The sequence below is a fragment of the Poeciliopsis prolifica genome, unplaced genomic scaffold (genome assembly GCF_027474105.1).
Source record: "Poeciliopsis prolifica strain line A6 unplaced genomic scaffold, Auburn_PproV2 SCAFFOLD033, whole genome shotgun sequence".
NCBI lineage: Eukaryota > Metazoa > Chordata > Actinopteri > Cyprinodontiformes > Poeciliidae > Poeciliopsis > Poeciliopsis prolifica.
In genome coordinates this window covers 3,806,478-3,833,975 of record NW_026562408.1, presented here as the reverse complement: position 1 = coordinate 3,833,975, position 27,498 = coordinate 3,806,478, and the positions used below count along the sequence as shown (strand labels likewise).

The 27,498-nt window shown below is 37.0% G+C and overlaps 2 protein-coding genes and 1 long non-coding RNA gene across 4 annotated transcripts; 1 reads left to right on the top strand and 2 right to left on the bottom strand.

Annotated features, from left to right (window-relative positions):
* Positions 1–370: 370 nt before the first annotated feature.
* LOC129373517 (proto-oncogene DBL) lies at positions 371–16,225 on the bottom strand. 2 transcript variants are annotated; one of them, XM_055051499.1, is made up of 26 exons: positions 16,004–16,225; positions 13,393–13,527; positions 13,140–13,256; positions 12,896–13,045; positions 12,653–12,777; positions 12,414–12,528; positions 12,209–12,328; positions 10,976–11,167; positions 10,660–10,851; positions 10,413–10,593; positions 10,085–10,173; positions 9,632–9,732; positions 9,410–9,476; positions 9,166–9,281; positions 8,976–9,045; positions 8,794–8,886; positions 8,601–8,693; positions 7,604–7,729; positions 7,256–7,465; positions 6,781–6,873; positions 6,605–6,683; positions 6,365–6,407; positions 4,431–4,603; positions 3,780–3,892; positions 3,499–3,611; positions 371–3,387 (listed from the first exon to the last, which is right to left on the bottom strand). In XM_055051499.1, exons 1-26 carry the CDS (start codon positions 16,052–16,054, stop codon positions 3,306–3,308), a joined length of 3,039 nt encoding a protein of 1,012 aa, XP_054907474.1. In that variant the 5' UTR covers positions 16,055–16,225; the 3' UTR covers positions 371–3,305. The 2 variants fall into 2 exon arrangements, with proteins under 2 accessions (XP_054907474.1, XP_054907475.1); XM_055051500.1 differs by having other exon boundaries at positions 4,431–4,528.
* Positions 16,226–18,274: 2,049 nt separating this feature from the next.
* Positions 18,275–25,321, top strand: arr3a (arrestin 3a, retinal (X-arrestin)). The gene is made up of 17 exons (XM_055051503.1): positions 18,275–18,358; positions 20,048–20,079; positions 20,945–20,975; positions 21,057–21,117; positions 21,197–21,241; positions 21,331–21,521; positions 21,818–21,877; positions 21,948–22,024; positions 22,126–22,261; positions 22,391–22,475; positions 22,564–22,636; positions 22,868–23,005; positions 23,214–23,297; positions 23,398–23,421; positions 23,505–23,554; positions 23,648–23,667; positions 24,918–25,321. Exons 2-16 carry the CDS (start codon positions 20,072–20,074, stop codon positions 23,650–23,652), a joined length of 1,068 nt encoding a protein of 355 aa, XP_054907478.1. The 5' UTR covers positions 18,275–18,358; positions 20,048–20,071; the 3' UTR covers positions 23,653–23,667; positions 24,918–25,321.
* Positions 25,322–26,238: 917 nt separating this feature from the next.
* Positions 26,239–27,498, bottom strand: LOC129373524 (uncharacterized). Its single transcript, XR_008607375.1, has 2 exons — positions 26,417–27,498; positions 26,239–26,352 (listed from the first exon to the last, which is right to left on the bottom strand). It is a non-coding gene; the product is annotated as an uncharacterized LOC129373524 (long non-coding RNA).

Genomic DNA, 27,498 nt, shown 5'->3' with positions numbered 1-27,498 from the left:
TTTCGAGAATTTTTTTTGTAGCATTTGAATAGATTCAACTCTACTGTGATTTTTGTTCTAAAACGTATATTTATAACTGGTTATATTTGTTTTTCTTTGTTTCACAACTTCCCTTTTTATCAAAAAGCAGCACATCAGATGTTCTCAACATTTCTTCGATGAGGCATTGGCTTGAGGCTCACCAGGAGGACACTGATCCCACTAAGCGTGACATAAATAATCTTTTTTAAAACTGTAGCTGTGGTTGATTCATCAGGCACATTGTGGCCCCAGACCTGGCAGCTCTGACAACAAACCAGTACATCTCAATAAAGGAATTAAACATTCATCATAAGCAACAGACTCAATCTAGGTAAGAGCACGGCAAAAGAACACTGAGATTATATTTTATTAGGCGATAAGAAATTAAAACATCTTTGTGCAATTTTATGAAGTTCAATTTTTCTGCAAAGATCCATAACATTAGAAGAGGAGTTGAAATAAACCCCTCAATCAGACGGAATCAAATGAAACAACCATGTGCTTACATTTTGGAAAACAATTACAGGCATAATGCATTACTATACAACACAGTTCAATGTTTCAAAGGATAGAAAAAAAGTGCAAAGTGAGCAAATGCAGCAAACAAGTTCAAGTTCAAGAAGCCTGTCAGAACAAAACCGTTTCTGAGTGGGTTTGAAAAATCTCATGGAGAAGAAGCTCCAGTCCAACTGTAGGTGTTAAAGACAGTGAGATTAAATCTAGTTTCACTGGTAAAGTTAATCTTGAATTTGGTCCTACTGGAAGGGTAGGACCAATTTTTTTGTAGTATATTACTAATATTGTGTATTTTTAGCCTATCTGTTTAAGTCAGTTGATAGTTTTTGACTGCCTAAGTTATCTATTTAGATACATTTTAGATACTAAACTAATAATAATCTTTGTATTTACATATTCACATTTGAATTTAGCTGTCTCAAAAAGTGTCATGTTATTATAAGTGGCAGTGATATAGTGCCCACTTGTTACACTTACTCTGTGAAAAACCATTAGTTAGGCAAGATCCGTGACAATATGGAAAAGTCAGTCCAGGCATTTTTACAGAGGCAGCGAACCGTCTGTCTGTTTCTTCATCATTTCAACTCCCATTAATCTTTGGTTGCCTTTTTTTTCATTTTTACAATTATAGCTGACACTAACCAGTTCTATGTGTGTAAAACAGCAGAGGAGGCAAAAATAAAGCTAAAAGTAATTGCAAATCAATAGAGAGGTATTCGTCCACAGAGCCACAAGGAAATCGGTAAAACACTGTGCTCGACAGATGAATGTGAGGAGACAAAAACATTTCATGAATAGGTTACACATGTTTTAGCAGGAAAGCCCAAGCCAGGAACAAATATATTTGTAATTACTCAAAATACATTAATAAGCAGAAATCAAATAGTAAAGATTGAAAATGAATTTTGAGGAGAATAAAGAGAACGGATGGAGGACAAATAAAAATAGATGGGAGTTGCATTAATTTTGAACAGAAGTCTATTTTCTTGTATTCTTTTCCAGTTCTAGATTACTGGCCAGTATTGTGGCATTAGGTTTACTTCCCTCTTGTATTTTTCCACATTGTATAATAGCAGAAATGTTGTGAATAACGTTTTTCTTTCACAGAATGGTTCCTGATTGACAGAATGCATATCACAGATTACAAAAAAAAACTGAATTATGTTAAACTTGCCCATCATCATGCCCTTATAAGTTTTACTGTAAATAAATCAATCTTTTCCTCAGAATGCATCTATGTATCTGACCATGAATTACAATAAAACGTCTGCAAATTGTCTTCATGGTTAGCATGCATGATTGCATTCAGAAAGTCATCATTTTATTTGATATTTTTAATATCAGAATAAATTATATTAAATAAAAACATAGATGCAGATTGTAAAAGGATATTAGCAAGATTAATATTAATGTGCACCTGTATGAACTGACTCCGATAAATTATCTTGTGGCTTCACTCTGCCAAACTTTTGTCAGATTATCTTGAATATGTAAAAGTCTAATCTGCAGAAACACAACTCATTGCCTGTCACTGTAAACCACTGAGGGGTGAAGATGCAATTTTTTACATGCAACAAAATGTCAACAAGAAGTGGGAAAGTATAATGATGCCTGAAAGAAATTAAGACAACTTCTTATTTCTTGTCCCAGGTAAATGTAGCTGGAAGACTATCACTGCCTTTTTTTTTTAGCTTACCTTGATTGACAAGAGATTCTGTTACAATAAATTTACAAAACTCCTCTCAGGTTGACATCAAAACTGATATTACTGCATGACTACCTTTCCTGGCAATGATCTGTATGCATATCTAGACATGTACAACCAGAAGAAATCGTAATCACAAAATGCAAACTGAGGTTATAAACTCTAAAGTTCTTCTTTATAAGTTGCTCTTTTACAATTAAAAATGAGTGATATGAACCAAACATACAAGCTGCTTGCACCTCAGCCTTACCCTACTCCTTCCTTTCACTTTCCTGAAAACATTTTGAGGTATCAGCACTTCATATTCCACAGAGAACCTAAAGCATTCTGATCACTTTGTTCAATGATGTTGTTATTTATTGCTACGGAGCAAGCCTAGTCATCTAGATAAAGTCAGAGCAGCGGCAGGACAGACTGCTGGTGTGGATGTGATGAGGTGGTGAGTTTGATTTGGGACCAGCAACATGGGAGATCTACCACAGCTGCACCCCCACAATCTTGCATTGTATGTTTTGTGACTGGACAAAGAAGTCATAGAGCTTCTCAGATAACATCTATGGCCAAATTCAGGGGCAGAGCTAATGTGCCAACTTCTTTGCACATCAAAAGAACACATTCCATACAGGATGTGTTTTTTTATAGTAGAAGAAAGCAGGTTTCACTCAAAAACATGTCACAAAAAGAAGCTGGAGTGATTAGCTTTGCTGTTTGGCACAATAGATGATATGTACATAATTATCTGCTTTGATTTTTTAAATATGTCATAAGAAAATATTATTTATACAACATCCAAAATAAAAGTTCACATAGGAAGTATGCGGAGGACCCACCAAACCAGTCCAGTCCAAACATTCTTCTGCTTTAATGCTAGAGCAGGTAAATAAAAATGGCTTGTATGTGCTTTCGATTTTTACATTCCTCTGAGGTCCGTCCTGAAGTCACAGCTCTTTAAAGTCGAATAAGCAGCTGATGGAGTGTTTCAGTCTGACTTGACTGAATCAGATGCCTGCATTTGTTTAGGAAATGAATGAATGATGTGAGTTTTCTGGCTTTTGATTGGCTCTCAGCAGCTCTCTCCCAGAATCCTGTGCAAGTCCTCAGGCTGAACTCGACCTTCTTCACCGCGACTGATATTCTTCACCATCCTAAAATTACAAACGACACATCAGAGCACAACAAACATTTTAGATTTTTTTTTTGGACTATATATCCATGAATGCATTATAATTTGAATTTTGTTCTGATCGGCATGTTACCACAGTCCTGACGAATCCTCATAAAGCAGCTGGATGACATCGCCGCAGTTAAAGATGATGTCATCAGAGCTGGCCATGCTGCTTTCTACCATGACCCTGTACCTGCCCGCCACCTGAACATAAGAAGGTAAACCTCTAGATTAGACTAGATTAGATTTATTCCAACACCAAAGGGAGGACGGGTTTTGTTGTTTTCTGTATGTAGATGGTTAAATCATATGGCATTTTATCCAGATAACAACATATAATTTGTTTGTTTCCAGCCCTTTAGAAACGTTTACCAGTGGGGAGGGCTGATCCTCCTCATCCGAGTCGGATAAGGCAGAGAGGTCTGTTGCACCCCAGTCCTCCAGGCCTTCGCAAATCGCCACAGAGTGAGCAGGAGCAGGCCAACCTGAAAAGAGGAAACCCAGACTGCTGCACTTTTAAGCCAGAAACATTGTACAGAAAGTATTTAAAAATACTAAATTTATAACATCAAAGATCAGAGAAGAACTTGACAGAAATGTTGAGCACTTTTCTTTTTTCACTGAAGTGCTTGTAATAAGATTTCACAACAGTACAAAAGACAGACATCTTAGAGAAGATTATGAAGATATTCTTGCTCAGAATGTTGTTAAGCTATTAGAGTGCCTATGAAAAAATCACCAACCACATTGGATTTTTAAACCCTTCTTATTGGTTCTACAAATCAATTATGATCAGCAAAATTTGGCTTTTTTGACAAAAAATTTAAAACTGATTTCTACAAACATAAAGTAAAAATATGAAACATAAAATAAGTGATTGCATATATATTCCCCACCTTGGTAAATGCAACTTTGTTGAATTATGTCTTTCACTTTAAAGAATGTGATATTCATACAAAGACTTAGATGTCATTATTTTATAAAAATCAGTTTTCACTTTGATATTGCAATTTTCCAACTCACTTCGTCGAGGCGAGTGAACCACAGGCTCTGAGTGGGCGGGGCTCGAATGTGTTGACTCCTCCCCTCTGTGATTGTGGACGTGGCTTGTTGCAGAGGAACTGTGAGGAACAGGAAGACACGCTGAGCAGCCTCCCACCGGCGCGGCGCCCCACGACACACACATCTCTGATGTGCTAAAAAAAAACAACGCATGGCCACAGAAACACAGACACGAGCACCACAAACAGGACAGGCAAACAAACATCCACCGAGTCACAAAACCAAGGTCAAACCTCATTCACATTCTGGAGGTTCACACTGCATTCCACTCATTTGGCAACAACATATATTTCAGCCTCTGATTTCGAACTGTGTTCAAACACAGATATCTTAAGAGAGCTGCAATATATGGAATTGTTATTTTATTCAAACAAAATTCTACACAAACACATGAGAAAGGTCATGTATATTTATTTCATTTGCAAATAGTCCAAAGTATAGTTTAACTTGCTTTAAGTAGCAGATGGGTGGGATTGGTCCATTCAAATCCATTGAATTGAGAAAAATTTAAAAAACAGTCAAATTTACTTCTGATTAATTGAAATTCACCCATTTTCTACATAAAGCACAAACAAAGTATTAAAAATGGTCTCTAATCAATCTGCTGTTTGTGAAAGCCAAAAAGTCTCCTCCAAGCAATCTAAAAGACGCGATACCATAGAAATGCACGTGATAGGCTGTAGTTTATTATTCTTCATAATTTATTTCAATCCTGGTCTTTGAGATCCCCAGAATGTTTTAGATGGTGCCGATTGGAACAAAGTTCAAATTATAAATGAATACAGAATTTGGTGCAACAGTCTTTGTATTTTATGCTCCACAACTTTGGAATAAACTAGTAAACATCATACATTTTCTACCTGTCCTCAAATTTTAAAACTTCTTCTGAAAATTGGCCTGAAGAAAACACATAATCTGTTTTGTTTACCTTTTTACTGATAGTGTATTGTGTTGAATTTTAATTGGAATTATTTTGTGTGTTCAAAATTTTGCTTGTTTTTACTTGTGTAATAATTTGCATTTCCTAGTTTTGTGATATCATTCATTCACACTTTTGCTTGAAACTAATTTAGTCTAACTTCATATATAAAAAAAAAAGGATCTTCTTCACTTTCTGGAAGATGAGAAATTTCTTAACTTAAATAATTTTATGCACGTCACTCAGAGTGCAAGATTAATATAACTAAAGAAGATCTCACAGAACTGATACCAGGTCTGTTGTAAGTTTTCTGCAATGAAGGCCTTTTGGTAAAACATAAATCTATAATATCATGCATGGAAACAATGTTATTTATTTTCATCTGTTGGTAAAATATGTTGGAAATTACTAAAAAAACAAAAGTTACCTAGACATGAAATAAGAAATGTTTTTCATAATGTGACACACATTCTCCAAACCCATAACATGCTGGCATGCAAACACCAATCACTGTTACTTTAACATACGCAAAAATACAAAACACCTGTAAAGAAATACAGTTAATCACATCCTGATGAGACTGCACTTTCATTAAGTCATTTGAAAAATGGCATAAAAAATAAATTTAAAAAATAGCATGTTTTCATTTTTGTCTCATTATGATAGAAACTCACTGATTACAAAAAGTATGAGGTTGATAAGCAATTTGCTGAGGGACAATTATCCAAATACTAGAGGTAGCAAATGTACATATTTGAGCCTGTATGTATAATTTTGACTCTCTGCATATTTTAGAAAATTAGCATTAAGTCATACTTGTGCTGTCATTTCTATGTTTTTTTAATCACAGAGGTTGTATGTTGTAATAGTATTGGAAAATTAATGGATAAAATGTGCTGTTAAAATATCAAAAAATATATAATATTGATATCAATGAATATGTGACTAGCAGTTTGGATATCAAAGATCGAGTCACCTGTCAGAGAGAAGGTTGTCTGGGAGAAGAGAAGAATCTTCATCTGAGGATAGATGGAGACAGACACGCCTGGGTTAAATCTGAGTGAATTTATAAACCACGTTGAATTGATAGAGCAGAAAAAAAAACTCTGTAAGTACAGTTCTGCAGTATTACTTTACATGTACAAATTATAGCAGATTGTAAGTTTTATATCATTGTAAATACATGTTTTAACTGAACAACTGAAGTGGTAGAAACCTTGTCGTAGTTTCTGTGGGTTGGTCAGTATTTTTTGAATCTCGTTCAGCCAGGCAACTTTGACCTCCACTGTGGGAGCCTAGGACAGACAGCATACACACAGACCAAATAAAAAAAAGTTTAAGGCTGAAATTATATGTAACTCAATATAAAATAGCAAACCAAACGCAAAATACCTGAACTAAATAAACAACTTCTCTGCCACTGTAGCAGATTTCAAATTTCTTCACATCTCCTTTCACAGTTTCTGTGATGGCCACAGCGCTCATCTAGAGACAAACAGGGATGATATAACACAGCTTACATTTATCTGTGGGGTTTAGTGCTCTAGCTGCCATTGTAATACACATTTGATACTCAATGTGCACCAGTAAAAATAGTGTTGTTAGTCTTTTATTTACAGTTTAAATAAACAATCCACACTACCCTAAAGTCTGAAAGTGAAGGAAATCTACAAAATGATTGCTCAAGATCTAATTAGTAATTAGCTGCACAAAACAAACTGCAGTCATACTATGAACTTCACTTACAATATTAACACTACTCTATAAGAAGACCCCCCCAACTCACTACTTGACTCTCAACATCACCCTCATTTCTTTGACATAATTTTACTGCCTCCTGGAGTATCAGCAAGTGTTGGATCTTAACTCGGAGGCAGGACTTGAAGCTGTAGAAGCTGTCATGACTGTCCTCGTCTCGTCGCTTGCAGAAGAGCAGTGCGTGATCATAGAGGAAGAGATGTCGCTGCATGGGTTTGAATCTGGCCAGCTCTTTCATTCGCACCGCTGCCCGTTTGTGACTGATCCACACACTGAAGCTCCCCTGGAGGATTATGCGGCCCAGCTGGCTAATATCGCCCTGAAAACCAAGACGCAAAAGCTACTAAGCTCAAGAAGATCCTCACTGAAAGAATGTGAATGTTTTTGCTAGTTTTAGCAGTAATATACATTAAATCAGATGAACTCGGTTTAATTTATTGGTTTGGTTTGTTGGTACCGGATATCCTGTGATGGCTATCTGATGCATGGAGTCGTTGACAGACTTCAGCAGCTCCAGCATGGAATCCAGCGCCTCCTGGAGCTCACAGCGGTAGTGCTCCTCCACACAGTGTTTCAAAAGCTCCTGAGTAAAGACAGACACAGCAGGAAATGTCAGCAGCTTTTGCATAATCTAATCTAGTAAAACTGGAAGTCACTGTCAGCCAGTCTGCTGAGCAGCAAATTAATGAAGCCTGTTCGGAAACATCTACAAGAGCCCCAGTCCCTGGTTTTGTTTTGCATAAATATTAAAATGAAGTTTAGAACCATTTTTCTGATGCATTCATTGATCTAGAAAAGACCAGATTTTTCTTTTTTTCTTTGGGGGTTTAGTTGTTGAGTTAAGTCTGACTCTTGTCAATAGCTGATTTCTTGCTGCACCTAAATTGCAAACTTAGTTTGGATGATCATAAACTTAACTACCTTATTTGTTTATTGCTAAAACAGTTTTGAGCTGACAGAAAATTACCATTTTGTTACCATGTGTATGTAACAAGCAGTAACAATTTTGCAAAGAAAAAAGCAAATTCTCTCAACCTCTATTGTCAAACCTTTGATGTAATACGCTGCAAAAACACAAAATCTAACTAAGTAATTTTGGTCTCGTCTCTAATGCAACTATCTTAGCGCACTTGAAAAAAGACAAAACTAAACTGTAAGTAACTTTTCAGCAAACTATAGGACATTGGGAAAAGTGTCTTGTTACAAGAGGAATCATCTGCCAGTGTAACTAGTACTTTTTCATCGATATTAAAGGATTGTTTATGTAAAATAAGCTCCTGTATGTTGCTGAAAAGTTACTTGTAAGTCAGTTTTGCCTCATTTCAAGTGTACTGAGATATTTGCATTAGAAACTAGACACAAATTCTTATTGAGATTTTATGTTTTTGCAGTGAATACCAAAAATGTTTGTTTTTTTTATTCATGTGAAACAGATTTCTGTAGGATTCTAAAACCTTCAGCAGCAGCTGGTACTTAGTGAGGCGTTGGATTGGTTTCAGAAGATAAGAATCTAGGCCCAACTTGTGGTCCAACTTTTTCTGGCACTCCTGAGAGTAGCAAAAAGAAAAAAATGACAAAGGGACAGAGTTTAATGATAAAAACGTAAATGGAGTAGAGAGTTTCCATATGTGTGCTAAATGTAGCTACCTGGAAAAACGGCGACTCAGAGCACTGTCTCCAAAGCAGCTCAGAGCAGGGTTTGTTTTGGCAGTAACGTTCGTACACCTGGAACTTGTCTTTCTACTCAAGCACACATAAGGCTCCACTTAGTTTATGCTTCTTTGATCAACTTTGATTCAGTCCTCACATCCCTCCTCCTGTCTACTCACCCGCTGCAGAAAACAAGCCCCCACCCTCTCTGGTGTTTCAAGGCAACCCTGCAGGTCATGGAGGAAGATCCTAAATAGAACATGCAAGAGAAGAGAAAGGCAAGAAGATCTGATTAGAGCGAAAAGAGAGGAAAGCAAGGACAACTCAGCGAGAGCTGGTGAGAACATGTGAATGAGCCTGAAGGCTTGCCTGCTGTGGAACTGGTAAATCTCTGGCATGTTGCCGAACAGAACATCTTTCTGCCAGCGAAGAGCTGAGGGAAGTAGATAAGACATGGAGGGATCCTCCATTTCTGCCCTGTAACCCTGATAAATCAGAAATATAGATCAAGTAAAATAAATGGGAAACTAAGTCAAAAAATATAAAGCATAATTTTTTTTTTCTAATCTTGATGTTTTCTTTGAGCTGCTTTAACTAAAAAATGCAAACTTACCAGAAGAACAGAGAGAAGTTCATCAACATAGATCCTCTCTGTAGCTATCAGTTCCTTCATAATGTGCCTACAACAGTTCAATAAAGAGACAAACTATCTTCAATTCAAAATAGAAAAATAAAACATAATGCAGAAAAAGATGCAGATTAAACAAAAACATGGTTAGAGCAGGAGTCAAATTTGAAATCAGAAATCAGCTCTGAAGTGTCGGGGGTCACTTACCGTGTGACCTGCTCTGGATTGTCCTCTGCTTCTGAATCCGTTTCTGGGCTGGGGCCATACAGGCAGCTGCGGTTACCTTGGTAATCATGCATCACCTCAATCTGACAAAACATGGCCACAGCGAGGCGGTGAAATTAACACTAACCACAGATAAAGAAGCAGCACATTAAATTGTTTTCATCTGGAGGCTAAGATGGCAGATGTTTCTAATGATTTGGCCGTTTGCTTTGGATAAATTGTAAATTGTATCTATGTTTCTGTGTGTAGCTACAGCAGTAAAAAACATATATTTTTTAACATCTTCACATTTGTGGTAAATATTACAAGATAATGCAGACATAGAAACTTAATTAGCATATTTACTAAGTAATTTCTGGCTTAATATGGGACAAAATCTGAAGTCGAAAATAAAAAAATATTCCTCCTATAGACAATGGCTAAATGAACACACACCTTGCGTGGGCTGTTGTTTCTTCTTGAAGCTCTTTTGCCAGGAAGGAGATCAAATGAGAACTTTGAGTTCAAGACATTAAAATCCACACCTGTAGGAAATGCCACACAAATAAACACAGAGGAAACGATCACCAAATGATACTGATGTTAGAGGAAACATCAACATTAAAAAGAAAAATTGCAGTACTCTTAAAATCATCAGCAGCAGCAGATCAGCTCATGAATCATTTTGTTATTTGATACAATTCAAGTATTATTCTGTCCAGAAGAAAAGAGCCATAAACAAATAAAATATAACAGAAGCTAAACATGTAAAGAGGCAGTGTACCGTGTTTCGGGGAGAAGAGTGGTGACTTGCAGCGGAGTACGGTCTGATCCGGTTCAGGCCGAGGCGCCACCAGCTGAATGGGTCGAACCTGCACATCTGCAAGCTTCTTCAAACATTGCTCTCTGTTTCTGATCATGCACTGAACTGAGCTCAGCTTCTCTTTCACCATAGTAATCTGGGACTGCGAAGAGACAAAAGTGTGAAATTTTGCAACTGCGACTGAGGCAGCAGCACAGCAAACAGCTACCTGCAGCTGAGGTGTGAGCACAGCTTCAAACTCCAGGCTCAGCGTGTCCTGGGTGTTTTGTACAACAGATGGCGCCCTCTCCTGGTGGCTGCTCAGGTACTGCAGAGCCTCCTGAGCTCCCTCTTTAGTTTGGAACTTGTCCACCATCTGGCTGGCGAGCAGATACGCCCCCTCATCACACCAACGAAGAGCCTGTCAAGAAAAGAACAAGACAAAACTATAGACTTTTATTAAACAACAAAAATGTCACAAATTTCAAACATAAAGAAAGGATTAAACAAAGACAGAGATAGCTTATGATTGTAATATTTTTAACCTCCTCCAGGCGCCTCAGCAGGTCTCGTGTGCGGGTGAGTGAGGCCCGTTTGGTGCGTATGGCAGTGCTGATGACATCACAGTGATGTCGCAGCTCGTTGCAGCGCTGGACGATGAGCGCCAGAGCGTAGTGGTGGTTGGCAGCCAGCTGGTGGCCGTGCAGGATCACAACCTGGGCCCGATTCATCTCCTCCTGATGTACACAACATTATACGCCCAATGTCAGGGTGTGAACATTACATTTGAGAACAAATATAGCATGTAAAGCCTTGAGGTTCATGTCACTCGAACAAGAAGTTTCTGTCAAAGAACAAACACATTTCTCTGTTACTCCTTGCTGTATTTGTTTTTCTGTGGCCCACCAACTCTAGCAATAGTTAGTGTGAAGAAATGTACAATGTAGATGAAGGTAGACTGAAAATAGTCTGAAAAGGTGAGTGTTGCACGCAGCAGTATCAGCATATTTTCGTTGTTGTTGGGTTTATAGAGCCAGCAGAGGACAACTGATTCCACTTTGCCCTTGATGAGGAGGGTACTACTAAAAATAATATTTGAAAAATTTCCCCAACATATTTCAGAAAACCAAAGCCTTATTTGAAGTCCAATTTTCTTCCAATTTGTGTGATGAATCTCTCAAATAATCTGCGATATCTCCATTTAACCTTTCAAGTAATTAGCAATAATGGTTTGTTTACACATCAATGTATTTTTCGAAAGGTTCAAAGTCATCTCTCTTTATTTCCAGCTTCATCCCAAGATGCAAAATCCACATCTTTTTATTTTAAATGAGAAAGGTTTGGTCTATTTGACTATTTACTTTTAATTTACAATTTAAAGGCTCAAAATGGGTAACAATATCATCTCATTTTGATATCTCATTTCGATTTATTCTATAAATCAATAAACCATATCGATTTATAGAATAAATCAATATTTATTCTATATTGATTTATAGAATAAATATTCTATAGATCTATAAATCAATTCTATATTGATTTATAGAATAAATCAATATGGTTTATTGATCTGATGTAATATTTTAACTCAATGATTCATTAGCTGGGAGTAAAAACATAATCACATTTAACATAAATATAGGCTTGAAAACATCATTCTGTTGCATTAATCTGAAAAATGAGTTTCACCTTTTGAATTCAGTAACTTTTCAATATTGTCATGTATTGAGATACACCTGAACATTGAGTGAAGTGAACCTTTATGTGTGTTTCATGACCTGAGCTCGTTTATCCAGACTGTCCAGATCTTTAAGTAGCTGTTCTGTCTGAACCACTGTAGTTCCCACACAGGCAATTTCCTTCTCCTGGGCCGAGATCCGCTCCAGCACCTCATCCATCTACACAAACCACAGGAGTGTAAATCAAGAGGCCTGACTAAATTGACTTTTATGGGAGTGAGAGCACAAACACCAATTATCCCACCTGCTGGAAGCTGCTTTCATAATGCAGCAGCTGGAGGTACTGTTGCAGCTTCAGGTGGTGTTTTTCAAAGAAACCATCAAATGCCTCCTCCATGTCTCTGAGCTGTGCCAGAAGCCTAAAATACACACAATACGCAGGCATACGCCCAAACAAACTCTGCTTAAATAAAGTTCAAATCTAAACACAACTAAAACTTTCCAAGAAATGATCCTGGAACTTTTTCACATGAACAGCATCACCTCTGAACAGTTTCCATGTCGGCTTGTATTTCCCGCTCTTCCTCAGCTTCTCTCTTTGCAGCTTTAACTGTTTCCAGGTTTGACAGCAGCAGGCGTCCTTCTTTCAGCACGCCCCGGATGTCATCCTGGCAAAATAAGAAAAACACCAAAGCTAAAGCAACAAGCACCTAAAATTTAGAAAAAACTGCTGTAAAAAGTAGAAGAGAGAAAAATAGACAAGAATGGAGAGTGAGGAAGTGCCACCTTCATCTGTCTGTATCGATGTGAGTGGGAGTGGAGCAGGAATTCAATGGCATTAGCTTCATCTGGGAGTTCGGTCTCAGACAGCTCAGAGCCGAATCCCTGCAGCAGCTGAGCGATCTCTTTCACCGTCACTGCAAAGGTCTCAATGGACTGCATAAACAAACAAATTGTCACCCAAAAGTACAAAAACAGATGGCATTTTGTAAGACTTGGTGTGGTGGATTAACATCAGTTAGCTGTTTACCGATCGTAGGAGGACCCAGTCACTTTGGCAATATTCCACCTTTGCAGTAAAGTCTGATGCCAAGTGGTTTTCGTCGATGTAGCGCAGCAGGTCACCCACTGAGCGCAGCATCACCACCTGCAAGACACAGAGCAAAAATAAATCCTGAGTCCAACTCGCTAGTTGCTGTCTAACATTTACAAAATTAGAAAATTAACTAAATGCAGTATTGCATGCAAATTATGCTGTGTGATATTCGGTAAAGTCTTATTACCGGCATCTTTAGGAGGAAGTCATCCTGGCTGAAGCGAAAGCCCAGATCTGTGCTGGAGGACGGACTGGGGGTGGAGCTCAACAAGCTGGTGGGGCGAAGCACCAAGACCAAGTGAAGGTTGCCAGGAAAAGAAGTCTAAAAGAAATAAACAGTAATTCATTTCTTATTTTTTATGAACTCCTGACTTCTATACAAAAATACAATTTAAAAATGTCAAACTGTGCAAAAATCTTTGACTTTAGATCTTTTGCTTCCAAAGAAACAAACTTTTTAAAAATCTTCTAAATGAGAGTATTATGTATTTTTCCCAGGTCATTTTAGAGCAAAATCAAGGGACAGTTGTAAAAATGCTGTATGTATCAAACATGACTTAAAAATTAATTTTGCATCTGATGCCTTGAAATTGGTTTGTGTCTCTTTATAATTTCTTTATTCTTTCCCAACACTTCCTCCCAGCAAGTCCAACAACGACTTTAGTTTCTGATCCATTAAAATTAAATGTGGACTTTCAGCTCAGAGTCCATCTAACAAGCCAAATATAAGATGAAATCCAAGCTGCACATATTCTTGAGATGATGTTGAAGTGTCGTTTTGTGCGGAGAATACTAATAGATATGAATCTTTCTGTCTTTCAACTTGTTTTACAATAAAAAATGCTTTGCATTGCAGAACACTAGACTGATTGTGTCAGCCAAATGACACACATGCAGCACAGATTATTTTTAAATTTCAGGTCAAGCATAAAAAAAACCAGACATAATTATTCTGAAAATATTATTGTTTCAGCTACAAAAACAGATTTGTGTGACTGATTCTGTTGTTTCTGGCAGCCAGGAAACAGAGAGACGGCATCGAAGAAGTTAGACTGCCAACTCAGAGAAATAGTGCGAAGCTTAACACAGCATCAGCATCTTTCAATGTCAGTCTGGCAGATCTTTCAGCTTCTGTAGCACTTCAGCGCCTCTAAAGATCAGCTCTTCTTACTCACTCTGCTGCTTAGTGACATCTTCCTTCAGTCTCAGCTGTCAAGCCAAGCTCCCAACAGACAGGCACATTTTATTTGTTGTAATAAACTTTAACAATGTTTTTGTAAAACTTTGTAGTAGCTACTTGGCAGCTGAATGCCGGTTAGTTATTGTCATTATGTGATTTACAGCTGCATTTTCCATGGTAAAATAACTGTATTTTAAATCATGACATCTAGCTGTCTGTACATTTTAGATTTTGAAAATTAAAGCATAACTTTTTCTTCAAAATCAACATTTCAGATTCCTGTAGAAGTTGCTGGGCAAACTTCATCTTATCATCAGGTAAAATTTAATAGCAACTGAAAACTTGATTTTAAAACTCTGGTCGTAAGAATTAATAGTTAGCTTTACTTTAAAAAGACTATTTGAACAAATATAAACTTTAGAAAATATGTTTTCTTTATGGTTGCTATCAATATTTTTATGAAGATGAAATCATTTTAGTCCAGCAGCAAACTAGTAAACATTACTCTGATTTCATTCAGGATGAAAATCAACAAATAACAGTTTTAAGTGTAGCAGTTTTTGTATTTAGCCTGTAGAAGAAAGTTAAAATTACAGTTGCAACTCCTTTGGGGGTATATTTCTACCCGCTTATATCTAGAGACTGACATTTCTGCAGTATCGCCTTTTACAGTTCTCCTGGATTAAATAGGGAAAATTTGTAAACATTTAGTACGACTACCAAAAAGTTTGGTTTGTCTCGTCTGATTGGAGCGTCTTTTTCCACGTTTGCTGTCTCCTCCATATTGGTTGTGTTAAAATTTTAATGCTTTTTGGTCTTTTGTGTCATAATGTTTCTCTGCTGTAAACGTTTCTGTAACATTATTCCTGTCCTGTGTGCAGAGCTCATTGGTCTTCATTGTGCTTTTTGTTCACTTTTGCTCTACTGAACCTTTGAGGCCTTCACAGAAAAGCTCTATTTACACTGAGACAAATACTTAAGCGCTATTTATCAGTTGGATGACAACAGAACTGTATTTAATCATATCAGAATGAAGGGGTCTGAATGCAAATTAACACCCATCATGTTATATTTGTAAAAATATTGAAAGCCATGTTAAAAGTGAACTGTCCACATATAAACATGCCTTTAAAATGTGGACCTGTCTGCAAAATCTACTAAATCTTTCATTCTTACAGAAAAATCAACTTAAGTTCAAATTGTGAATCTTTTTGCTCACCCAGCAGCCATGATGATGTAACCAAAACTTGTGAGAACATCAGCATTGCACAACTGTGCAATATATAAAGATCAAAGAGGCTGATTTGACTTAATACACAAACAAGGCTTTAACAACATCTTCATTTCTGTGGTCTCCCAGGAAAGCTTTTTGTTTTGCACCTTCAGGACCAATCCAAGCACATTTGTCATTGGCCTGTCCTACACCAAACACAGACTTATTGACATTGAGCTGCACTTTGCAGCCTCTAGGAGTGTTAAAAATGCATTGCGTCTTAAAAACACATCACGCCCTTCGGTGTCGCGGTGTATAACAGTATTATCTCTCTTTGCTGCAGTAGCTATCCTTCACCGCCCAGTCTGAAGCCTCCCACGTTCCCCACCTCCCGGTGGAGCTTACCGCGGCCCGGCGCAGTCGGGGAAACCCCCACCGCATGTTGGATTCGGCCATGGCTCCCAGCGGTTTCTGCCCGCTGTTCTGTCCCGGCCCGGACCGGACCGGTTGTAGCGGGAAGTAGAGAAGGGAGCGAGCTGCCGCAGCGATGGCTCGGTACCTCCACTGCAGTGTCCGCCGGGCGGGCCGAACGGCGCGCTCCGTGCGCACCAGACGTCCTCTGCTCTGCACGGGGATGGAGGGGCGTGCTGTGCTGCACTCACCTGACGTCAAAACCAACAGCGGCGACGTTAGTATGAAAGCAAACAACGGCTTTGCTGCTGTTACTGCTGCGAGCATAACTCTAATCTCTGCCACTGACTGAATTCATAGAAAAACCTGCTCCACACCATTATAATTATAAAAATAAAATGTTTAAAAAAAAAAAACACTTTCCCTTTGTTTAAACACGCTTTTTTTCCCAAACTTAATTTAAGACAGACCTCGATAAAAACCTTATACAAATAATCTATAACATAAAAATAATTTAAAGAATTGATTGAACATTTCTAATAGGATCCGCTAGATGGCAGTAAATACAAGAATTTGTCACCATGTCTGCTGATAAAAAGTGAGCCGAACATAAACATGAGCTTAAGATAAGATAAATCCTTACAATCCCTGCAGAATCATTCAAAACGCTGTTCAGCAACGATAAGGGTCTGATTATTAATATATTTTATTAATATTTGAGAAGGGCATACTTTTCTTTCTTGTAGTTTTTCATTGAACGTAAACAACTGTATAAATGTAGCCAGTTTTTTCTTTTATAAGAAAAATGGTCAAAATGTCATTCTGTATTAAAAATAGTTGTCAAACTCCAACAGATCTTTGAGTGCAAACATTTATTTTGATGAATTGCGGCAGAATACAAATACACAACACAATTTAGATTTTGTTCTAATCTACCATGTACAATTTTAAGAAAACACTATTCGTAATGTGACATATGTAAAATATAAATGCAAAGTGCTGCAAATGGTTAGTTTTATCTGCAATGTAATGTTTGAGATTAAACTGCAGACAGCTTTTTTTTCACTTTAGATTTTATTTTCTCCTTAGGAAAAATAAAATTGTTTAAACTACTGATGACATTTATAAATCATCGGCTCAACTTGGGTCCCATGTTTGCCCTAAACTCCAGTCAAGCCTTTGCTGACTGGAGCAAAGGCTTGACTTTGCTCCAGTCAGTTTGTTGGTTTGTGGGGAAACCATGTTGAACCCAGAGGTTTATAAAAAAGGAGCTAAATTCTAACTTAATTAACTTTCCTTCATTTTTGAAGAAAACAATTGTTTGAAATTTATTTTTTTAAGTAATACAACCTATTGCATGAAAATAAATATTACTACTAATAATAATTTTCAACATTTTAAAACTCTATTAATAGCTTGTCATCATTTCTTTTAACTGTAGTAGGAGTTGAAGAAATGATGGGAAGGGAAACACCACTGATTCTATCTCACCTTTGACCTTTCACTAAGACAGTGCTGAATAAGGCAGCTTACTCTGATGTTTCTGTCAAGGCTCCATCATCCGTATTGTAACGTGACTGGGAGCTGCTAATCTGCCTCAGTCAGATAGACTTAACTACAGGGAAACCCCACACTGACCCACAGAAGACCCAAAATTTTCACACTCACTTGAACCTTTCATTAGACTTTATTTAATTGCTTCCTTCAAACTTCGATCCTGAAACCAAGAGGCTTGTTCCACTTGAGATAGTTTTGAATATTTTTTCACCACTTACCGACAGGATCTTGTTGGACTTTACATTTCTAGCCTTTGTCTGTCTTTTTTGGCAATTCTGTAAACATTTCCATTAAGTCCTTCTATCTTATTCTTGGTTAATGCAACATGACTTCCAGCACAGGTCAGACTAAAAATAACAGCTTTAAAAGCTATTATTAAACTCTAAGTAGACATACTTTTCTGCAAACTATTTGAAGAAGTTTTAATCTGTACAATGCTAAAACACTAAAAACACTAAAAGTGAAATGATAGGCATTTATTGTCCTATCTAAGTAAATGTGTATTTTATAGTTGGATTTGTAATGTCCGCAGTGAATAGCAGGCTGGATTAGCAACCTACTATGACCATGCTATGTGGTGCCTGTTGGGTTATCTGAGTGACATTTTTAAACTCTTTGTAGCCCAAAATAAGCTGTGGGCTGATTCCTTAATTGGATTATGGAGGAGGCAACGACAGCAATGTAGCTGTTAACTCTGAAACCGAGACAGCAAGATGGTATATAAGGGGACACCAAATGTCGTTGGCCACACTCTCAACTCACCTTGACTCACACTGACACTAAGAACTTGAGGTAAGACCTTCTTGTAGCGTTAATACTCATGATTTATGCTATATTTACATATATGCAGAGATCTATGAGTGTTTTAGTTGATTCTAGGACTGAAAAATGTGGATACTTGAAAGACAGATGACTGTAGACAATTGCAAGTTTTAGAAATACAGACATTACCAGGCTGACAAGTTTGGTAAATTGGTAATGACCTAAGTGGTGTTGTGTTTTATCAAAAATGCAAATCTATTGTGATTGCATGTGAAAACCAACAGAAATTATCTTCATTATCCAAATGTTACACATATATGTAATATTTAATTAAGTCCTCCACTGCATTAAATCCAAAGCAGGCTGACAATAATAATTTAACAACAAATTTAACCATTTGGTTGTGTTTTTTAACCACATGTCATATGATCATCTTAGCATTTTCAATCTGCATTTTTATTGGCTTATTTTCATTTTCTAATATGATGAAGACCTAAGTATTGAAATAAACTGTCTTAAGGTCAAATATGTGATTGCGTACTAGTCACATTAGAATGATAATCTGGCCATGTGAGGTCAGTTTGAACTTGTATTCAGATTAAAGTAGATTTTAGTCTAAGTAAATGTGTATTTACCTTCTGTGGGGAGATTCTTCTCATCAGAGTAAAGTTGTAGCTTATCTTTGTGACTTCAACATTCTCAGCAGCCAAAAGATGGACAGACCAAATAACAAAATCATATTTTTCCTTACAAAAAACAAAAAGTAGCACAGCCAAACATTAGTGTAAAATTTTTAACTTTTAAAAATCTTTGAACAAAGACTTTTTCTTAGTTTTAACAATGATTCAGTTTTATTTCTGTCAACCACAGGGTCATTTTTGTTTGTATGTTTGTCTGCATTACCTAAGTTCTGCACCTCTTTGGTCAGCCTGAAATCTTCAGACTTATCACTCTAATCACTCTAATCAATAACAAAATTATTAGTGCAAGATATTTGAGAGAATTTATACTTTTCATTAAAATGCTTAACTGCTAACTTCTTCAAGAATTTGAGCATTTATTGCTCATGTACACATGTGTCAAAAAATAAAGTAAATCCTTTAAAAATTATCGGGCTTGAAAGTATATTTTATTGGTCTTTCCCAGGTTGTAAACGTATTTCTGCACCAATTAAAAGTGCAGAAAACTATATGCAACATATTTGTGCATGCTATTTTTTTATTAGATAAAGATGAAACTTCTGCTAAAAGACACAACTGCACACAATTTGAAGTGTGTCCTTTTATAATCCATTGTAAGTAGCTGTAATTCTTCTTTTAGGTATCATGTGTCCAAAAATACCTACTCAAGATACACATTTAAATGTTGAATCACTTAATCAATTCTTGTGTACAACCCGTTGTCTGTTCTCTTTGACTGTGAGAAAACAGACTCTGCAGAATGTAAACTGTCTTTTTGTGTGGTTTTTTTTCTGATGCGTATGTTTACGAGGTTGGAGCCAGCTGGTTGAAAGAATAACAGCTTTGGCATTGGCCTTTAACACCAGCGGCGTAATCTTATCGCAAAAGATTAACCTCTTACGGCCTCTCGAAAAGAAATATCACCACACCGGCCAAAAACCTGACAGAAGGCACACAATCAGTGTTTTAAACACAGTTTCTGACAACACCGTGACCTTTCCAAAACTTAAATTGACCTTTTCAGTCTTATCCTCCACAGGAAACTTTGAAACATCTTCCAGAAATGGCAAAGTAAGTATAATGGATTTCACTCTTTCTTTTGTTCTTTTTTCTTTCTTTCACAAATATGGGACACACCTTTCAGTGTATATTTAGTTAAAATGTTGAAAACCATTCTCTTAATCTATCAAATTTGGCTGTGATAAGATGAACCATGAATGAAGATAAAAGTGCATAAATACTTTTGGATAGCATTGTGATTGGGTGCTTTCAGTAGAAACTGTTTCATGTAAAGTTTAAGATTAAACTTTGGATCTAATAACTTTTTTCACACACTTCACTTCAGTAACTGATTCCAAAAGTATATATTAAGTTTTTATTTGACCTTTTGACACTTGCATGATGCTTTATCAGAATCTTCAGTGTGCAGCTCCTTTGAATAAAAAACACATAGAATTTTATTCAGGGAAATACATTTTTTTACATATCAAAATCCCAAGAAAATATCTCTAGAAGTGCCATAATGTGTTATCTGTGGCTTGTAAGGACTCATGAGGTGATGCGTTGTTTGAAATGCTCTCTCAGTCACTAATATTGGTAAGAAGCTTCAGGCAGGAGCACAGGGGTTATCGGCTATTTGAGAACACTTTGGCTGCAGCTTTTATGATTCCCTCACCTGACCCAGCCTCTCAATCTGGGCAGGATGAGGTAAAGCAGCTCCACACTTAGCTATTAACTGGATAAAGCAGAATAAAGACTTACTGGGTCTACTTCTACATGTCAGAGAAATCAGTGCTATCCACTGAATCTTAATTACATCGACCATTCATCCAGACTTTAATTAGTAAATCCTGCAAGACTGTAAATAAATAACAGTAACATAAGAACTGAAGAGATACAGGTTCTAAATTTGTGTTTTTTTCTCATTTCTTCTCAGGATTTTCAAGAAGACCAGTGGGAATGGAGGAGTTAGTGTCCCTCTCTTTCTTCAACATTTTGATTGTGATGTTCTGAATTTTCTAACTTCTCCAATTGCCTCTGCCTGACAGCTTACTCTCTACTTGGGGAAGAGAGACTATGTGGACCATGTGACTGCAGTGGACAGAGTTGGTGTGTGTTTTACTTTTATTTCTCCATATTTCTGAGGTTGTACTGTCAAGATTTTAATCAGTACTCTTCCTAAATCCAGATGGTGTTGTCAAGGTGGACACAGCAGAATTTGGTGACAGAAAAGGTAACATAAAAAGAGATTCCTTCTGGACTCATCTCCTTAGGGAGAAAAGTAACTCAGCGATAAATGTTCACATGTCGTCATGTTTGCAGCTTTCGTGCAACTGTCCTGTGCCTTCCGATATGGTAGTGAAGACTTGGACGTGATGGGCCTGTGCTTCAGGAAGGACATCTGGTTTGAGCAAATGCAGATCTATCCTGAGGTCAACAAACCACAGCTGAGCGCCATGCATGAAACCCTGCTGAAGAAGGCGGGGGACAACGCCTACGCCTTCTCCTTTGAGGTATGAGAGGATTTTAAGACCTCAGCTGGATCGGCGTTTTATGCCTCTGTCCATGGTGCTGAATCACTCTGCTGGATCTGTTGGGAAAAGTCTATTACTTTTATTTTCCTACTCTATATCTCCAAATTGTATTTAATTGATTTGAAAAACATGGATATGCAATGAAACCGTACTGATGATACCAACCATACTGATGCACAATTTCTATTCAGACATTTTGAAAACAAATTTTTGTAAACAATGTAATAAAAAAATGACTTGTTTGATTTGAAGCTGCTTCATTTTGTTTTTTCCAGATTCCCAACAACCTGCCATGCTCAGTCTCCCTGCAGCCTGGACCTGATGACAAGGGAAAGGTGCGCTTCTTTTTCAAGTCCACACATCATGAAATATGAAAGACCTTCATTATTTTGTGTCTCCTTGCAGGCTTGTGGTGTTGACTTCGAGGTGAAAACCTACATCGCCATGGAGAAGAACAACCCAGATGAAAAGATCGAAAAGAAGTGAGTGCACTTTTGTTATCAGTCCTGCTTTGGTTTTCGGTCCGAGTCATGTTTTTAGTGTTTATATCTAATGTTTATCTCTCCCTGTGTGCTCCGAACAGGGACACCGCTCGCCTTGTCATCCGTAAAATCCAGTATGCGCCGTCTCAAGTGGGAGCCGGTCCCAAGGCTGAAATCTGCAAGAGCTTCATGATGTCTGACAAACCCGTTCACTTAGAAGCATCAATGGAAAAAGATGTAGGGGGGGAAATTTATTTTACTGATCTAACATTTAACCTTTCATTTGCAACCTTGAGATACTGTATTTATAAAACAAAGAGACGGAAACCAAACAAACACCTCCAACTTATTTTTGTGTTTTTGCAGCTCTACTTTCACGGAGAAACTATTCCAATCAAAGTCAAAATCAACAACGAGAGCAACAAAACAGTGAAGAAAATCAAAATCAGTGGTGGGTTCCTGTGTTATTGATTTATTGATCAGGTGATTAACATCTAGGCCCGTCCTGAAACTGCATCTGTTTCACTCTCTTTTCACAGTGGACCAAACCACCGACATTGTTCTCTACTCAGCTGACAAATACACCAAGCCTGTTCTTTGCCAAGAGTTTGGGTACGTCTCAGAGCCTATCAGAAAATAAAATTCAGACAAATTAATGGCAAGTCAACTTTACAGATCAGGGAACTTTCGTGCAAATAAGCAAATTTACCCCCAAAGCATAAGGCAAGCCAGATCCACCAAACTGTTTGCCTGAACTGTTAGGAAAGGCCACATAAAACTGATAAATTAATATAAATATAAATAGATACATTTTCTGATATTTGTTTTTGTTTGTTTGTTCAGAGAGACGGTGGAAGCCAACGGCACCTTGGATAAAACTCTGTCCATCACACCACTTCTGGCTGACAACAAGGAGAAAAGAGGTCTGGCGTTGGACGGACGGCTGAAGGATGAGGATACAAACCTGGCCTCCACCACTATGTCAGTGCAAAAACAACACATCAGACAAAGCTAAAAAAAAAATTTTAAATGCAGGATTAAGTTGTGTTTTAACTGTTTACACCTTTGGATGTACGCTCTTTTTAGACTTTATAGTTTTGCTGTTGCTTCATCCATGATGTATGGTTGTACTCTTAACTAAAATAAACCTGTTAATCCCTGAAATCCTGTAAATCCCTCTTTCACACAGGCTGCGGCAGGGTGTGGAAAAAGAGGTGTTGGGTATCCTGGTTTCCTACAAGATTAAAATTAACCTCATGGTGGCTGGAGGGGGGTGAGTCTGTGTCACACCTTTTTTGTCTCAAAGAAATCTAAAGATTAAAGAGGATTAAATGACGAGAAAAAAATCTTATAATGTTGTCCTTGCCCCTAAGCCTGCTGGGTGGCCTTACTGCCAGGTAAGCAACATCCATCACAGCAGTTATATCACAGCTGATTACCAAGCAGCTCTTGCTAATTGTTTGGGGTTTTTCTTGCACAGTGACGTCACAGTGGAGCTGCCACTGAACCTCATGCACCCCAAACCTGAAGGTATTTTTTTCATTATTAACACACATTTCAGGATGTCTTGTTAATATTAATGAATTGTTGTTGTTTATTTTTTAATTCCTCCAATCCGGGCAGAGTAAAGGATCCGCATCACTGTAAGTCACTGTTTTTAGATTTCAGCGTCAGAAATTATGGAGTTTAGGATCTGAAATTTTTGTGGAAGCAAAACGTCAATTTGTTTTAGTGCATTGTTAGATCAATGTAGTGTCTCATTGAATATATGTATGTGTACTCTGCCCCTGTTACTCTGATAACCAAAATAAAATCCAGTGCAAGAAATTTCATTTACAACTTGCCTGACTTGTAAATTGAACAAGCGATCCGAATAAAGTTTATCTGCAACAACAAAAAAAGGTTTATGGTTAAACAGTAATATGTGTGTTTATGTGTACAGGTTTCAAAACAGAAATGTAAAACTTCTACAAATAAAGCAAGTATTTTCTTACATGCAATATTCCATACATGGAAAAAACTTTGTTTTGTTACAAAGTGGCAAAATGACAAAAACATATTTCTGTTTCATTTTGATGTTGAATCAGTATGCATCTATTGCAGTAAATTAACAGAAAAATGCAAACATTTCTGTTTTTACTTCTGTCAAATTTCAAAACACTGATCAGTTCTGTATCAATGCTAGTCAAGCTTAGTAGGAGCCTCTTTGGAGGGTCAAAAGAGCAACTTGTGGCCCCATTGCCATGACCAAGGCTTGGCAGGCCATACAGAGAAAACATCAACCAGAACAGCAAAGAAGCCCATGGGAACTCTGGAGGAGCTGCAGAGATCCAGAGTTCAGGCGAAAGAATGATGATGACAATGTAACAAATCTGGAGTTCAAGGAGAAAACAGTGTAATCCTGGATGAAAAGCTGTTGAAGGTTGTGATATACTTGAGACCCCAGTGGAGGTTAACCTTGTTGAAACTCCAACTGATGATACTATGGAGTGGTTAAAATCAAAACATCCTCATGTGTTAGAATGGCCCAGTCAAAGTTAAGAGTTTAAGAATTTGTTGCAACTTTAAAAAAAAAAAAACAAATGATGTCCATAGACATACTTCATCTAGTCTGAGATGTTTTAGAACGTTTTACAAAACTCCAGATGAGCAAAACTGTAAAAATACATTTCAAAAGACATGCAGTTTTAATTGAAAGTTTCTTCTACAAATTGTTACCTGTTGGGGCGGAATACAAATACATATTTCTGTCCACTTGAATCAACCTTAAATTAACCCTAAATGAATATTTCAATATTGTATAAACATTTCTAAAAGGCCCTATTGGGTAACTCAATCGCTAATACTTCACTAAAAAGTATTCAGTCTAAATTTTGTGCTTGATCCCAAACAGAGAAGATGTTACACTGCAGATTGAGAAGACACCCACAGAAAGACAACAAGACAACCAAAGCAAGTAACATGATACAAAGAAGAGGAAGATTGTGGCTGGTGTCAGGAAGTGAAGAGAAAAAACATTTCAATGCAAGACAGAAGGAAATAAGATGTAACATCAATCCCCTGTTAGATCTATTTGTTGTTTATGTTCATGTAGAGAGCGTATTTCCATGTAGTTGTAGAGAATGTTGGTGTTTAAAACAAAGGTAATTCACAAGACCTTTACTTAAACCCTCACATAAGTGGAATTTTTTTTCTCCCATAAAATGTCAGTTTGAAGCCCATAAAACCACTGTGCTTTTGAACTCTGCGATACACTGTACTTACCCATAAAGAAAAAATAAATGACTTGGAAAGAAATGCTTTTGTGTTGTAGTTGTGATTTCAAAGTACAACTATTTGTCTAAGTATTAAAATCAAACTTTTTTTTTTCCTTTAATCTTTGCTGATATTGTTTGTAGCCACTTAATATTGAAAGACGTTGCACTTTTGAAGTCTCCATATTTTTGGTTTAGTTCTAAATAATGTCAAGCAATTTTCTGAGAACAAAAGTTCTGTTTATCATTAATTCTTATTAACATAGTCCTGGTTTTAATACTGTTTGTTTTCTTGATAATATTGAAATCATTTAATGGGATTAAATGGATAGTACCTTGCAAATATTTGAATATCATTTGAACTTTTTCAGATTTCAAGCCCTGTAAACAGCATTGTGCAGATTACAGCTGGTCATAAAAAGGACACAGTAAATATGAAGGGAAGAAGATGCTCTGGTGGGGTTGGATTTAAAGTGTATTAGGAAAAAATTTTGTTTCCAAGTGGCTTGAATAGGAGTGCAGGATCTGAACCTTTGATGACGAGTCTTTCTTGCATGAGTTCCTAACTCAGATGTTCATATAACAAGAGACAAATCTGGATTTGTCTGGATTTTGGAACAGCCTTCAAAAATTGAAATAAATGAGAGCTCTAGCCCTTTTTTCCAAGACAACTTTAACTTTAGATTTTTGTTTTATATTCTTAATGACTGGGTTCTCAGTTGTTCTTCGACAGTTTAAAAGTCCAAAGAAAAACGCTTTAAAAATCCAGTTTAGGTTTTAAAAAAGACTTAATTATACACCTTTTAAAATTCAAAAACATAATCCTAGCAAATGTGATTACTGTGAAACAACAGGGCATGTGATGTTATTTTTCTTTCCTGGTAGAACATATATAGAGATATAGATACATACAAACTATAGCTGATCCCCAGTACTTGAATTAAAAAAACAGCCGGTCTCGACAGGTGATATTGGCTTTATTTCTCCTTTGATGATTTTGCTGGATCATCGTCAGGTCACTTGACTTCAAAACCTCCATCATCATCACCATCATCATCACCATCACCGTGAAAACTAAACAAATACAAATATTAAAATACAACACAAATCAACAATACAACAACAAACAAAAACGTACCTCGCTGCCTTTACTGGGGAACGCCATTTCTTAGTCCAACGTTTGACAGTTCATTTGGTTCACTGCAATTCCCCAGTTTTATAGGCCCTGCCCTCTTTCTCTACGGCAGCCCGTGAGGTACGTATTAAACAAAAAAAAATCCCAAAACATTACAAAATACCATTAAACCAAATAAATCACCAACAATGCAAACCAAAACAGACAAACATACATAAACAATCTGCAACAGTCTTAAATTAGAAATTCATTTAAATTGTTTAATTTAAATAAACTACAAATAATTTAGACATTTCATTTTACAATCCGTTACACTCCCACCAATAATGCATGAACCATTACTAAAATTATGCATTATTTAAAAGGTTTTTTTTTAAAAAATCATGCAGATTGTTTAAAAACATGCTCGTCTGTGTACATTAAGTTTACAAATCATTTTCTAATAACACCAATTTTTGCACCAGTCTATTACTGAACTCTTAGAAATAATATCCCTACCTGATCTTTGTTCTCCTGTCCTCAATTTTACTTTTCGAACCAAGCCATCGCTATCAACAATTGTTTCAACAACACGACCCAACTGCCACCTATTTCTTGGGAGAAAATCCTCTTTTACTATTACAATATCATTTATTTTTAAATTGCGCCGAACTACATGCCATTTTTGTCTAATGGAAATATTCTGGAGGTATTCTCTCTTCCACCGACTCCAAACTGCTCAACCAGAAACTGCACACGGCGCCAACGTTTTGAGGAATAGATATCCTCCCTCACAAATTTTCCTACAGGAGGCAAGGCAGATTCAGACTTCATCTGAAGCAGATGGTTAGGAGTTAAAGGTTCAAGAGAACCAGGGTCATTCATTCCCTTCAGTGTTAAAGGAGACTATTAATTATGGCCATGGCTTCATAAAAGAAAGTTCTTAATGAAGCATCATCAAGTTTTCCCAAGTTTTGTGATAGAGTAAAAGCTAATACATTTTGAATGGTTCGTATCTGACGCTCCCAAACACCACCAGCATGACTTGCTGATGGTGCATTAAAAATGAACTCACATTGATTTTCTGCCAGGAAAGACTCCAAATG

Excerpts from the sequence above, each read along its gene's own strand:
- LOC129373517 (XM_055051499.1), bottom strand. The coding sequence starts at position 16,054 with ATGGCCGAATCCAACATGCGGTGGGGGTTTCCCCGACTGCGCCGGGCC. Across the intron at positions 9,733-10,084 it reads GAAACAACAGCCCACGCAAG|ATTGAGGTGATGCATGATTA; the intron begins GTGTGTGTTCAT and ends ATGTTTTGTCAG. Across the intron at positions 9,282-9,409 it reads AACTTCTCTCTGTTCTTCTG|GGTTACAGGGCAGAAATGGA; the intron begins GTAAGTTTGCAT and ends CTGATTTATCAG.
- arr3a (XM_055051503.1), top strand. Across the intron at positions 20,976-21,056 it reads AGACCAGTGGGAATGGAGGA|CTTACTCTCTACTTGGGGAA; the intron begins GTTAGTGTCCCT and ends TCTGCCTGACAG. Across the intron at positions 21,878-21,947 it reads GACCTGATGACAAGGGAAAG|GCTTGTGGTGTTGACTTCGA; the intron begins GTGCGCTTCTTT and ends GTCTCCTTGCAG.